The following is a 15,654-nucleotide window of genomic DNA, read 5'->3' on the forward strand; positions in this document are numbered from 1 at the left end:
TAGGATGTAATGATACTTCCATGATTAGCAAAGGAGGCGATGCCATTCAGAGGCAGGCCACGAGGAGCAGGGCTGGCGGGGAGCAGCTAAACAGGGAAGGGACGTCAGTGGGGTGACTCACTGACTACTTTTCTAGAAGCGCCTGCATTGGACAAGTGTAGCTGAGTCATGTGTATTTGTGTATTTTCTTTCCTACTTTTGAAAATATTTGGTAATTTATATGATGCGTAAATATATCATGAGAGGGGAGAAAAATTCATGAACATACGTTATAGATGTGAGGCAGAGCGGGGAAGTGTAGCCAAGGCCCCTCCGCGTGACGCCTCAACCCAGACTAAAAATAGATTTATAAAGTCTGCCAGAAACCGATGAGCGACCAGCGGGAGCGGCGATTGTATATTCTCCTCACACCGATGTATATTTATCTGATATTTTTGTTTATTTTACGGGAGAGGAGAAAACTGAGGAAAGACAGAACTCTTCCCAGGCAGACAGCACTCGCACGCCTCGTAGACTTTTAATTATGAATTTATGACTTATTTATTTATTTGTTAACATGCGGTTTCTTTTTACCAATGTACTTTTCCTTATTGAAGCTGCTCTCCGAAGAATGAGTGCACTTACAGTGTGTGGCCGTGGTGCACATAACCACCACGTTGAGACGGTCTGCTGCCTTGTCATATGATCAGTGGGCGGGTGTGGTGGCCAGGCAAGCTTCTCAGCTTCCCTGACGAGCGTGGCTCAGGTGTTTTGTATCGTTGACGAACCTTGAGCAAGAACGGTGCGTCGGTTTCCCCACGTCTACATGATCAGTGTCCAGCCATCCAGGCATTCTCTACTCTTGTACTGAATCACTTCACTTGCCCGCCCATGTGTGGCGAGGCCTTAACTCTTCTTGCAGTACTCAGGTGTGGCGATCAAGAGTCTTGGATGTGATAAATGAACTGCGCACACACACACACACACACACACAGACGAAGAAGACCAATAATGAGTCTTGTTAAGATTTTTATTATTAATCTACATATGGCATCCTTTAGCATTAAAATTATTTCAAGTTGACAGATAAACTATACAACACGTTGGTACCTTCCATTATGGAGGAACACACAAAAAACAACCACGCCCGTCCAAGTGGCGGGGAAACACAGTATAAAATACCTTATTTAATAATATAACATTACATTGGAATTGGGCAACAAAAAAGAGTCTTTCCTTTGCAGAAAATAAAGGTGTCTGAGCAACGCCTTAATTGCAGAGATTTGGAAGGGCAAGGGGGCAGTGTGGGGGTGTGGAGTGGTGTGGTGTGTAGAGTGGTGTGGTGTGTGGAGTGGTGTGGTGTGTGGAGTGGTGTGGTGTGTGGAGTGGTGTGGTATGTGGAGTAGTGTCGTGCAGTGTGGTGTATCAGTGTATGAATATTACAGTGGGTGTAGTAGAGGTGAATTACAGGACAGAATGAATAAGGGGACGTGATGAATGAATGAGTTAAACCGCCACAGTAAAATACAAGGAGAGAAGGAGAGAGAGAGAGAGAGAGAGCGAGAATTGAACTCGCAACCTTCAGACCGCGAGTCGAGTATTGAACCAAAGAGTCACGTGGCCACAGTACTTAGGTGGCGTGTAGCGGTGACAGGGAAGAGAGACAAAATAAAAGAATATTAAACAAATGGCATGAGGTGAGCAGTGAGGGGAGTGGATGGAGTGGAGTTTGAGTGAAAGCAAGAAAACAAATGAAAGGAAGGTAGACTTAACTATGATGAAGTTTTCAGATAATGGCGAGAGTTTCAGGAGGAGGCAGAGATTAGACGTGAAAGGATGCTGGGGAAGGAGGGAGGGGGTAAAGGAAAAGTTAGTGGAGTGTGGGTGTTGTAGCCGTGGGGGAAGGATGCTGGATGAGTAAAGTTGCGATGGGGGAGTAAGGTGTTCGGGATTAGAACGTGGCGGTGAGGAAATGAGTGTGAATTGAGTATAAGAGTGGTGAACTAGTGATTTGTGAGTGTTAGGTATAAGGGTGATGAGTGAGTGTGGAGTGAGTGTCATGTAAGGAAGTGAGAACGAGACGAGAGAATCAGTACCAGAGTGAGGCAGAGACGAGGGCACAGGAGTGGGGGCGGCTGCGTCTCAAACACCGCCCCTGCTGTCTTTACTGAGAATCGGAGTCTTACAAGCAAAAGGTATCAAAAATAAGAGAGAAAAATCAACAAGACATCAGGACCCGAGCCGAAAACTTGGCGCGGGTCCCTCACAACAAAGTCCAAAGGGGGCGGTGGGATGCGCGCGCCGGTGGGAAAGCCTCGGAGGGGAGCGTCGCCCCCTACCCTTGGTTAAATACGAAAAAAAAATATATATAAACCTCCCGAAGCTTAAAAAAAAAAAAAAATGAAAGGGCCGGTGCGCACATCCCAGCTTCTTCACACCCATTGTCACATCATGTTTATCGCACATCAGACCAACTAATCACATACATCACATTGCTCATTATGTTCACAATAATAAAATAATAATGATAGAAAAATAGTAGTTTGATAGTCTTGAGGAGATGAGTAATACGACCACTGAAGTCCTGCAGGATCACAGGGAGGGCTGCTGGCGCCTCCTGGGACGTGAGGAGGAGGAGCAGAGAGAGAGAGAGAGAGAGAGAGAGAGAGAGAGAGAGAGAGAGAGAGAGAGAGAGAGAGAGAGAGAGGAATTGTCATACACTTACCGAGGAAACACGAAGTGTGAATGCAAGACTAGCGAGATAAAAAAAAAATTCTGATACCAAGCAGTGATATGCTGAATGAGAGAGAGAGAGAGAGAGAGAGAGAGAGAGAGAGAGAGAGAGAGAGAGAGAGAGAGAGAGAGAGAGAGAGAGAGAGAGAGAGAAGTACATATACTGAAGCAGCTTATATAAATAGAGGCGAGCAAGGTAATCACGCCCTTGATTGTACTTGTGGGAAGGTACAGATCACTTTAGAGAGATCGCACACTACGAGGATCACAATGATGGGACAACGAAAGGCAACGACTGAGCGGAGAGACAGGGGGAGACAGGGGGTAGACAGTGAGAGGCGAGTGAGTAGGTAGAGGGACAGTAGAATAGGAAGGTTATAGAAGAAGTTGATATGCAAAACGTAGTGAAAGAAAGACTTGCAAGATTAATGAAGACGAGGGAGGAGAACGTGACGAGGAGAGAGTAGAGAGACTAACAGTAAGATATGTTCAAATTGCAAGTGGGAAATTGTGGTATGCAATATTGTTTTGTTTCTGTCATGCCTGGAGGACGCCTGACACTTGGCGCCTGAGTGAGAGGGTGGCTCCTATCACCTAGGTAAGATTAACACTACGCTACTCCCAGCCAGGAGGTTAGGTGAGAGAATCCCGTCCAGAGAGAGATAAAGTTTGTAGGTCCTTTCTACACTGTACAAGAGGCGGGTCGGCCCGGACACCTGCTGGTGGCTAAATATTACAACTGTGAGGGCTGGGGGCGCCCTCGCCCCGTCACCGCAGCGGTGCCCGGGCGCCCGCCGGGCTGTCTAATCGATACATCACATCGCCAAGAGATTGCACTTGGTACATGGTTTTGGCAGATATGTTTGGGTGGCGGCGACCGGCGCGGGGCCTCCGCCATAACACTACTATAACGTACAAAGTTTGGCTACTCGCTAGATACAAAACAACGTATTCCGTACGTAGACAATACTGTTAAATGGTAGATCATCACAATATCATTGATCTTTCCTGGTGGTTACCATGAGTGGCACATGAGAAGGTCAACACTGCCTCGCTTTGTATCCAAATCTATCTTTGCGTGACGCGTCTTGGTGATCGCAAACTAAGCTGTGGATAAGGAGCTTTTATATCCTTAAAGATCAAAATATGGCAATATGGCATTTGTACAAACCTTAGCAAACTACACTTAAAATGTTCTACTGATTGTGAGATTCATTAAGCCTCTTAGAAGAGGTGAGGATATTTAAATAAATTTCCCAGAAATCACTTCTATTGTCTCTTTCGTTACGTTTCGTTCCCACAAAGCCGAGTATTCTGCGCTAATTCCCGTGCGCTATTGCACTTGTCTGCCATCAGGGCACGGCGCGGCGGCCATGCAGTAACCTTAGGGGCCTATCCAAGGGTCTATGTACAGAAGGGGAGCAGCGTCAGGCCGGGCTGGAGAAAGCTGGTCCAGGAGCCGCCGCCTGCCCGGGGTCTCCATATGATATGAGTCTCGGACACTGAAGTGAGGCATTGAAGACCGCGCGGGCGTCATCCTCACAGGGGTGAGGGCGCGGCGCTCCCTCGCGGCGGCCCAGGGGGGCTGGCCGTCCGGGTGCGGGTGCGGGGGGCGGGAGGGAGAAAGACGGTGGGCCACGCCGTTATTTCTTCTCCATTTCCTTGTTCTTGAGGTCTATGGAGGGCGTGACGGTGAGGTGGGAATTAGAGGAAGGGAAGGACTTCTCGAGATGCTTCAGCGACTCCGTCAAGAAGTTCTGTGGAGAGAGAACGGGACATCAGACTCGGCTCGGGTGCGCGTGTCACAGAAAACGTGCACTAATGACAAACAGGAGTGAGTGGAAGTGTATTGGGGGGTAAAGACTCACCTGGATGGCTGTGAGGGCTGCGACGATAGCGGGGGAGCCGAAGCCGTGGGTGATGAGGGAGAAGTGGGTGAGGTGTCGTTGGATGGAAGGCTCCAGGATGATCTGCGGCCGCGTGTTGCACAGAGGCGATCGGTCCTGATTCAGAAGGTCCATCAGCTCTTTGGTGATTTGTCTGCAGGAGGAGGAGAACGGTTACCATGAGTGGGAGGGGCGTGGGCGAGTGGAAGAGGGTGTAAGATGCGGGGAAGGGACGCTGTAAGGGGAGGAGGTGGAGATAATGCGAAGGGAGGAAAAGGAGGAGGATAAACAGGGGAGGTGAAGGTCTGTCTTAGGGGAGAAAGGTGGAAGTTAATACGAAGGGGGAGGGAAATGATGGGGGAGTGAGAGGGAAGAGCAGGTCAGAAAGAGGAGGTGGAGGAGGAGGTCATAAGGAGTGAAGCTTATGGTCAGGAGAGAGCGAGGTACGAGGGACAATAAAGAGAGGAAACGCAAAAAAAAGTATAACAAAACACTTAAGAAGAGATGAAAGAGATGCGCGAGAAAAGAAAACGCGGTAACTTGAACTTTATCAAGTATGTGTGTGTGTGTGTGTGTGTGTGTGTGTGCGTGTGACTCACTTCGTGGCAAGAATGAGGTCCTTGCGTCTGTACTGCTCGGCGGGGTCTGAGTGCTGGCGGCAGAGGTACTCGGCGATCTGGCGCGCTGGGAACTCGGTCTCGCACACGTAGCCGAAGTCCCGCGCCAGGTGGATGGCCTCGCCTGGGAACAAAACAGTGGCGGTCAGGAAATGAGAAGCTTCACTCGTTCAGCTACAAAATAAAGGTCGTTTAGTCCCTATTTGAAGAATACTGATATTGTAGAAAGTGTAGAAATTGAAGAATGGTTTATGTTTTAGGTCTAGTTTGATTTAAGAGGAGTGTTTTAGGGTCCATTAGTGTGTGTAGATGAGGAAATGAGGGTGAGATGGCCACATGGAACGAGTTGAGGGAATGCATGGTTGACAGAATTTAAAGAATGCGTCATGGTTCAACTTTGCTTTGAGTTATGTGCAACATGAATTAGTAAAGGTAAACAACGATAATCTGTTCTCAGGTAAATTGTATAACTGTAAATGGAATGATAGTATGAAACAGAATAATAATAATGTTTTAGTGTAGTTTGGTTTGAGTTTGGATGCTTTTATCTTTCCTAGAGTGGCGGGAATGGAATGTAAAGCGTTGAGAAGTGAGAGGAATGTGATCGGCAGTTAACCTTTGGAGACACTGAGAACTGATTAAATGTATATATAGGAATGTGTCTGGAATTGTTAGAATGAGAATCTGTGGCGGTAAATCATATGAAAGTGTTGCTGTTGGAAAATTGCTGTGTGTGTGTGTGTGTGTGTGTGTGTGTGCGCTTTTAGTTAGCAGATGCGTTAATATTTCAAAAGAGCCACGTGAGGATTAAACGTTTGAGCGAGATTACTATGTGCAACACACACACACACACACACACACACACACACACACACACACCAGGTGGGAAGCGAGCTATAGCACCTGGTCTTCTCTTCTACCCCACCTACCTGCCCACTCACCTCCCACCCTCCTCCTCCTCCTCCTCCTCCTCCTCCCCTTCCCATAAGGCGTTGGGGCAGCCATTTAACATTCATTATAATAGTGATTTGTCTCCCATTTTCTTTGCCATTAACGTAGCAACCATATTCTTCTTCCCCCATCACCATCGTCACCATTATTATTATTGTTATTATTATTATTATTATTATTATTATTATTATTATTATTATTATTATTATTATTTAGTAGTAGTAGTAGAGTATTTCTTATTCTGTCAAGTGTAATTTTCCTTCAGCGTTGCGTGCACTTTAGAATCTGTCGACTCAAGAAACTTTCCTGCCATTAGAATACAATTGACGGGGAAGAAAAAGTTAAGTGGGAGAGGAAAAAAAAAAAAAAACAGGAGCGGCTTGAGTGTGTTAATGTAAACTTGTCTTGATGCACAGTTATGAGAGAGAGAGAGAGAGAGAGAGAGAGAGAGAGAGAGAGAGAGAGAGAGAGAGAGAGAGAGAGAGAGAGAGAGAGAGAGAGAGAATTAATATGATGCAGTACTACATAACACCTTAATCTAGCAAACTTTTTTTTTCTTTCCTGTCGATGAAAATTAAGTGAGGCAGCGGATTAAAAAGAACAGTGGATATTGATGGAAGTAACACACACACACACACTCACACACACACACACACACACACACAAATTAAGATATAAACTCGTTCCTCCTGTCTTCCATTAATTAACTATACAGACAGAGATAGGCAGGTAGAGTAACAGAACAACAGATATAGACGATAGTGAGCAGATGGAGAGACACGTAAAAACACACAGGTAGACAAATTAATTAGCCATCCAAATCTACAACCATCCATCTATCTGGCCATCCATCTATCCATCCATCCATCCATCAGAACAGACAAACAGGTAAGAGGGGAAGTCTTGATTGGAACAGACAGGGAGACAGACAGATAGACAGAAAGGTACAGACTGAATATGACGAAAGAGATAGACAGAGAAAGGACAGCCATGAACAAACAGGTAGATAGACAGGCACACACTCAGATAGACAGAAAGAGTTTGGATATAAGAAGACAGGAAGATAGATAGAAAAATACACCCAGACAGGCATAGAAAAAGGGACAGCCTAAATGTGAAGAGACAGGAAGACAGGTGAATATGGTCAGGGAGGGAGACAGACAGACAGACAAAGATATTTAAAAAAGGAGATAGGATGAATATAACAAGAGACAGACAAAGACAGCTAGATAAACAAACAGACAGGGAGATAGACGGGCAGACAGACGGGCAGACAGACGGACAGAGGGACGGACAGGCAGCCTATGACACCCAACACCCAGCTGGTCTCGCCGGGGGGTGTTGACAGATATTAAATGCTGGAGTGTTTCCGCTGCGGCGTGTTCCGACCCTCTGGCCACTCCGCGTGTAGCATTACCACGGTTATTACACGCGCCCTCCCCCTCCCCCCCCTCTCCCTCTCTTTTCTCTCTCTCTCTCTCTCTCTCTCTCTCTCTCTCTCTCTCTCTCTCTCTCTCTCTCTCTCTCGCTTGCTCTCTAATCTGCGAAAAAAATATAAAATGTCCCTTAATTTAGCGTTTTCCTTTCAGGCTGATTCAGTGAGAGAGAGAGAGAGAGAGAGAGAGAGAGAGAGAGAGAGAGAGAGAGAGAGAGAGAGAGAGAGAGAGAGAGAGAGAGAGATATTGAGGGAGGAAAGGAGGGATTAAGGGGGAGGGACACAGTGACACAGGTCTGACACCTTTTACAGTAATTAACTTTTGAGTCGCGTTTTTCATTCTGGCGATGAAAGGTGAAAGCGTTTAGTGAGCGACAACTTCGGGCGCAGGTGACAGGTGGACTGCGGCCAGGTAGCTGAGGGACTGTGCGCTTACCTGGCTGCCTGGCTGCGTCTGACTGGTAATGTGACTGAGTGGATGAATGACTTAGCTTAGTGAGTGAGTGTTTTAACCGACTGTCTGGTTGTCTGGGTGGGTAGGTATGTGAATGGCTGACTGGATTTGCCGACTTACTGGCTGGCTGACTGACTGGCTGGCTGGGTGAGAGAGAGAGAGGGGGAGAGGATGCGTGAGACTGACTGGTTGCATGTTTGTTTAGTTATCTCGGTGGGTGACTGGCTAAATGGATGGCTGATTGAGTGACTGTCTAATGTACTGGCTGGCTGGTTATCTGACTGGCCTACTGATAACTGGCTGGATCATTTGGTATAGAGTGGATGCAGTTAAACATTGGGAGATTGAATGATGTGTGACTGGCTAACTGGGAGAAGGAAAACACGAATCCGTAACACACCGAATTATAAGCTCTCGTATCTAGGCGAAAAAAAAAAAAAAGCGAAAAAAGGGATTCAAACTTCAATAACCTCCACGGAGTTTTTCAAAGTGTAAATTATTGATACCATGATTTATTTCGTGGCTTAACAGGTAGGGAATAACACCTGCTCTTTTCATCTCGATAATTACAGGTGACGTCCTCTGTTAAGTAGTAGGTGTCGGCCGTGAGGGGAAAGGGGTGGGGGGGAGAGGTGAAGGGTGATTAAGGTCAAACTATGGAGGGGTGACCTGGGGAGTTGTTTAGTGATAATTATATTCATCAGATACCTAAAATTCATGTTGATTAATTCTACTATTTTATTTTAATCCGATTTGCTGTCTAGGGATAAGTGTTTGTCATAATGGGTCTGTTTTTCTTTTCTTTCTCTCTATTTTCTTTATCCTTATCATCATGTTTATATTTTAGATTTTCTTATTTTCTTTCATTTTCTCATCCATTTTTGTTATTTTTCTGGTTTTCTTCACTCATTTTCTCTTTTTTCGTTTTCTCTGCTATTTTTTCTTTTTTTCGTTTTTACTCTTCATTTTTTTTTTCGTTTCCTTCATCCACTTTTTGTTGTATTTTCAGTTTTCTTCACTCACTGTTTCGTATTTTAGTTTTTCTTCATCCGCATCTTTTGTATTTCCTCTGTGCTTCATCTAATTTTCTTTCTTCCCTTATTATTATTTTTTTTGTATGAAGGAAGCCTGCCAAGGTAACAAAACGCGAAAAAAGACACAAATTTGCCGTTCCCTGCGAAATAAACACAAATGAATACAATATAGACATTCACATTTTTTCCCTTAGCTAATACTGCAGATTTCCCCGCTTTCCGTCTTTAATTTCATGGTCAGACTCAATTATTACCTTTACTTCTCCTTCCCATCACAATTAAGAGCAAGATACAATGTACAATTCTTATCTATTTATCTCTCCCTCTCTCCTTCTATCTCTCCTCTCCCACCGTCCATTTTCCTTTCCGGTTCTCCTCAATCTCGCGTTATTATAGAGATTATTTCTGAAGGAGTAACTCTGGGCTCCTTATCACGACCCTTCGCGGCTGACAGGGAGCAGGAACAGGTTCAGGTGATAGACAGGGAGATAGGCTGCCGTCAGGAGAACAATTGTTATTACTCCTACTAATATTACTCCTATGCCTCGCCTGTCCGGGGCTGAGCGGGGCTGAGCGGGGCTGAGCGTCCTGCCTGGTGATGCTTGAATGAGGTGCGGAGAGCTTGGTTGAGTTTTGAGAGAGAAAGAAAGGGAGAGGGAAACAGTGAGAAATAGGGCAGCAAAATTCATGTAAAATCTTTCTTTGTTAATTTTCTTTTGTCATTCTTATTATTGCTACTGTTGTTTTCTTTTTTTTTTTCTTTTTTTTTTGGTTCCTGAGTTAATTTGCTTGTTATAAGAGCGAAAAAATGTAAAAAAAAAGTATACAGCAGTCCATGTAAAGGTCTCTATCTTTTTTTTTTTTTTTTTCAATATGGTGTTGTATAAATGCGAGTGAAGCGAAGAAAATTGGTACTGCTAAAAAAAAAAAAAAAAGTTGAAAATAATCCTGCAGCAGAACCCATCCACTGATATCTTCTACTTCGTATTTTTCTTTTATAATCCTTTTAGTGCTAGCCATTTTTTCTCATATCCCTTAGCATTTTTCAAACATTTTTTGTACTAGAGTATATTAATCAGTTTTGTAGCATAGAAAATGGAAAATTAACCTATTATTCTTTCTTTTCTCCATGCAAATGATATTATTCTGCTGTGAATGTTACCTAAAGTCGACCAATGGCGGTGAAAGGTTTAATATTGTCTTGGGGTTTAGAGTTTCCGCCTGGAGGTGCGGGAGGAGCAGTGAACAGCTATGAAGTGTTTGATGCCACGAGACCCGCATTGATCACATTGCTTCATTTCCTTCCCCTTAGTCTTTTCTTATTTATGTATTTATTTATTTATTTACTACCTTTTTATACGGTCTAGATTTTCAAGTTTTCTTCAGGTGCTCTATGAATGCCAGTGACAAGTAAAGTACGTGTTAAAAAAGTACTTTGCAACAAGATTTGAGAGGCAAGATATCTAATATTTTCCTTCTCTCTTTTTTAATACAGTCTAGAATTTAAAGTTTTCGTGTTTTATATGAACACGAACAAAGAAAAAGAAAAAAAAAAGAAACGTCTGCAACAAGATCCGCGAGACAAAATTGTTAATATTGCTTGTCATTTTTACTTCGTTTTCATACCGTCCAGAATTTCTAGTTTTCGTACAGGACAATATGAACACGAGGCAGTGAAGTGAAAAAGAAAATATATATATACATATATTTATATACATACTTGATGCAACAGGATCTGCGAGACACAAGATTGCTAATATTACCTTGCTATTCTTTACGCCATCCTTATTTTGTAGTGTTCTTCTGGTGTTATACGAATGCAAGAAATGAACGCAAGGGAAACGACGGTGAAAAAAAGACCGATGCAACGAAATCAGTGAGGCAAGATGGCTAATACTGCACCACTTTTGCTTTGTTATCACGTCGTGTATAGTTTCAAATTTTTCAAGTTTTGGTGTGTTGTTGAGTGGACGCGGAGGGTGAACGTAGCTGAGGGAAATGAAAAAAAAAGAAAAAGAAATATTTATGCAACAAGATCCTTGACACACGAGATTGCTGATATTACTTCGCTACTCTTCCTTTTTTTTTTTTTTTTAATATCTTTTTCACACATGCTGTCTAGGATTGAGATTCTCGTCCAGTGTTTGTTATAAAGATGCGAGCGAACGGGACTTTGTAAAACTGCAAAAAACTAAAATTGATGCAATAAAAATAAAAACCAATATTACTTTGACAGTCCTAGAAATACTACTGTATATAAACAAAACAGTGAAGAATATATTTTTTTGATGAAGCTTCGTTAAGACTGAAAAAAATTGAGATAGAAATGAAAAAAAAAAACCAGTTACATTATTATCACTTTTACTTCGCTGTACTTTCTGTTTTTAGTGCTTAGAGTTCACCTTTCCCTCTAGACACAAGACAAGAGGAAGAGCATTCGTGAAATTTTCTTGTAAACTCGGTAAGATAAAGAAAAAAATGATGCAAGAAAACCCACAGACAAGATGACGAGAGAAGGCTGTATTGGGGCGCCGCGACGAGGAAGTCAGGGCTTAGTGGAGCAGTGAGGTAAGGTTGACTTGTGCGTCCCTTGTGTGTTCTGTGAGTGTCTGGGTGGCGGTGTGTCCCTGGCGATTCTGAGGTGGCTCGAGAACAGGTGTGTTTCCTGTGTGTGTGTGTGTGTGTGTGTGTGTGTGTGTGTGGATGTGGGTGTGGGTGAGTTTCCAGCGACTGTACACCGTGTTCTATTACTGGTTTTTATGCTTTTGGGTATATTTTGCTGCTTTTCTTAAGGAATTTTCATTTAAAGTGTTGCTGCTACTACTACTACTACTACTACTACTACTACTACTACTACTACTACTACTACTACTACTATCACTACCAAGGTTAATCTCGTCTTTTCTAGAGTACACAGATGTTAAGGAGACTAATATAAAGGTGGGTGGATAAAAAGCTCTCTTGATTATAGGAGAATTTTGTCCAGCGGTGAAAGGATTAATCATCTCCGTCGCCTGGAGAAATAATCCTTATGAAAGTCCAAAGCGATCAAGAAGCCTCGCCTTGCCACTAACACAGTCATTCTAAGGCCTGTATTCCTCAACGCTTCACTCTCACTACGACTATTTTCTAAGACCACAGAGATGATTAACCACGTTCTGAAGACTAGTTCTCCTGTTAAGAGCGAAGAAATCTTGTTAATCTGTCACTAGAACCATAAAAAAAACTTTTAGAAACCCGCGTCACTTCAACTAGAACCTTTTGAAAGTAGTGAAGGTGAAGCGCAGAAGTGTTTCAGATTACGGCCCTAAATCAGAGGCGCGAGAGTCATCCAGTCTGAGGCAACGGGAGGCACACACACACTTGACGCGGCAATACAATAAAGTGATATCCGCCAGTCCACTTAATATGTAAGAGGGAGGGAGAGAGAGGGAGAGAGAGGGGGGGTAGGAGGGGATCTGATGGACACGGGGACTCATATCCGCTGTGTAGAGTGAGTCAGTACTTATGTGTCCTTGTTGCTTCCCTCTTATCCTGCTGTTCCTTCCCTGTGTGTGTGTGTGTGTGTGTGTGTGTGTGTGTGTGTGTGTGTGTGTGTGTGTGTGTGTGTGTGTGTGTGTGTGTGTGTGTAGGAAGGGTGATGCTGCGTTGTCTTGGCTAGAGAGAGAGAGAGAGAGAGAGAGAGAGAGAGAGAGAGAGAGAGAGAGAGAGAGAGAGAGAGAGAGAGAGAGAGAGAGAGAGAGAGAGAATTTTTAACACCTGTCTACTTATTATCTGTCTGTCTACTCACTTTTTCACACCCACACCTTCCTGAACCTGCAAACACACCACCGCACGTACATTTGCAAAACACACCTTTTCACACCTTCAACACATCTACCTACACCTGCATAAGACATACACACCTTCCCATACCTTACACACGTACACGCACACCCTCACATATCTAGACTAACTCAGGGTACCTATATCACCCATCACGCCTCACGCCCTTCGTTTGATGCATCGTCCCTTGCCAGCGCCAGAGTCACCCCTGGCCCTTGGGTTCTTGCAGAGGTGATGCTGCCGCCGCGGAGTAATGACGGTCACTGGTAAATGTGGCTCACCCCTTGTAATTTGGCTCCTCTTTTGGCCTGAACTCCATTATCTCAGCGTGCGGGGCGGGAGTCAAGGGGTCAGTCCCGCGATGACTCGAGAGATTGTCCCTCTGAGTTTAGTGGACGACACCAGGGCGCCGACACTCATACAAGGCGTTGGTGTCGCTGCTCTGGCCTTTTTTCACTCCTCTCTTTCCTCCTTGCCTTCTTTCTTTCCCTCCTTTTGTTTTTCCTATTTGTTTTTACTCCTCTCTTTCCTTCTCGTCTTTCTTTTTCCATTTTTCTCTCCTTCTCACCTCTTTTCTCCTTTTTTTCTGTTTCCATTCCTCTTTTTCCTCCTCGTCTTTACTTTCTGTTTTTTCATCCGTCTGTCTGTTTCTGTCCTGTAATGTGGTTGTCTTTTCTTTCTCTTTCTCTCTTTATTTCCTCCTCCATCTCGCTTTATCTTTTTTTCTCTCATCTTCCTTTTCTTTATCGTGGTGTCAGTGTGCTGGATTTATTTATTTATTTATTTATTATTATTGTTATTATTTGACACTTTCCTCCTCTCCTCTCTCTTCATCTTTCCTTCTCTCTCTTCCTTTCTCTTTCTTCCTCCCTCTACCACCTCGTTCATTTCATGGTGTCGTCATGATATTACTTTGACACCTTTCCGCCTTCATCTCCACTCCCCTCTCCATTCTTCTCACTCTCCCTCTCTGGTTTCTTCCCCCGCCGTGTGTTGCTCCGTCCCTGCGCCGCGCGGCAGATGTTCCTGGTGACGTGTGAGGCTGCAGTACCAATGTTATTCCTTCCAGGCAATTGATTTTTTACGACATTTCTTTACGCAGCGTCGTCGATTGAAACTAACTTTCACTCGACGTCCTCTGCACGACACACAGCGCGATAGGCTGGCACGCGTCCAGCCAGCACCACAGCACGAGTACTTGCACGTCATGTTAAAAAAAAGGGCGAAGTTAAATGTAAGTGAAGTATTGAAGCACGCGAGAGTTTTGAGGCTGCGAGGGCAAGAAGCGTCGTCGCCTGTGCTGGAAAACGTAATTGTCGCTTTCATTCCTGCGAGAACCTGAGAGTCGGGGCGTCAGGTGGGCGCTGCGTGTCGCGGGAAGGTTGGAGGGCAGCGGGGCGCGGGGGGCGGGGCGCTGCCCTGCCAGGGATAAATACACCCGCCCCGTGGGAGGAATGCACGCCGGCTACTGGATTTACTCCCCAGTCCAGGCCTGCACGCCCTCCCCGCCCACGCGCACGACCTGGCTCCCGGGCCCGCCCTGCAAGCACGCCCGCGCCCTCCCTGCCTCCTGCACGCCCTCCGACATTAGCCTGGCCGCCCCTCCCTCCCGACACGACCGCATCACCGCAGCGGCGATGGGCGGGCGGCCTGGAGCAGCCTGGCGGAGCCGCGGCCGTGTCGGGAGGAAGGCTGCGGACCGGTCCAGGCGGAGGCGGGTCGGGCACCAGGGAATCTGTAATTACCGAGCCACGGAGAGTTGTTCCTGGCACGCACACCGCCGCCGCTACCACCACCACCACCACCACCACCACCACCACCACCTTCACCACCACCTTCACCACCACCACACCACCATTAACCTTCACCACTACACCACCGCCGCTTCCACACCACCACCACATCCTAACCAACACCACCACCACTACTCCAGCATCTACAGTCTCCACCATCACCACCAGCACCTCAAAGCCAAGTTTTTTCCTCAGGGGAGGTTCTCTCTGACCTCAGCTACCTGTAACACGGCCTGCGACCTGCCCCGAGGACCTGCCGCACACACACACACACACACACACACACACACACACACACACACGTCCTCATACTCCTTATATGCAAAGCCCCAAATGATGTATGGACGGCCGTTGCCTTTTGTAGAGTGACTCCCTGGTGATGTGTCGTACCTTTTCCTTAATTGTTGTACAGTGACGACCTTGAGAGGTTGTTGTGTGTCTTTATAACATTATACTTTGCTGTGGCGTGTGCAAGGAAACAAAGATGATGAGATAGGAGAGAACGAAGAGTATGACAGTAGGGGAAAGAAAGGGTATAATAAGGGAAAATGAAGAGAATGTGATGAGGGAAAACGCAGAGGATGAGATAAAGAACAACAATGATGATAATATAAGGGAGAACGGAGAGTACGCGGTGAGAGGAGACAAAGAGGTTGAGACAAGGGGAAACGAAGAGGATGAGAGAAAGAAAAACAAAGAGAATGCGTTGAGACAAGGGCACATTAAGAGTATGCCACAAAGAAGCAAGCGGGTCATTTTCTCCTTGAACACCCGACGGCAGGAAACTCGCCAAACTGCCTTGGACACGACGGAGTTCACCGCGCCTCGCCTCTGCCCAGCAAACGACGGACTTGTCTATGCACGTATCCACACATATTCATTGAACTTCACTCCTCGCTTGCGAATAATTTATCAATGAAACCTCGAAAACATTACTTAGTGTATCA

General features: G+C 45.3%; 1 protein-coding gene across 5 annotated transcripts in view; it reads right to left on the minus strand.

The window, feature by feature from the left end:
- Positions 1-991: 991 nt before the first annotated feature.
- Positions 992-15,654, minus strand: part of LOC135091703 (transcription factor AP-2-epsilon-like) — a 161,984-nt gene continuing 147,321 nt past the window's right edge. For all 5 annotated transcript variants that reach the window (XM_063989599.1, XM_063989598.1, XM_063989603.1 and 2 more), the window contains 3 exons: positions 5,198-5,339; positions 4,581-4,752; positions 992-4,469 (listed from right to left, as the gene is read on the minus strand). In XM_063989599.1, coding sequence (XP_063845669.1) covers positions 4,356-4,469; positions 4,581-4,752; positions 5,198-5,339 — 428 coding nt within the window. In that variant the 3' untranslated portion in view covers positions 992-4,355. The remainder of the gene's footprint in view (positions 4,470-4,580; positions 4,753-5,197; positions 5,340-15,654) is intronic.

This window comes from Scylla paramamosain, chromosome 38, assembly GCF_035594125.1.
Source record: "Scylla paramamosain isolate STU-SP2022 chromosome 38, ASM3559412v1, whole genome shotgun sequence".
NCBI classification, from domain to species: domain Eukaryota; kingdom Metazoa; phylum Arthropoda; class Malacostraca; order Decapoda; family Portunidae; genus Scylla; species Scylla paramamosain.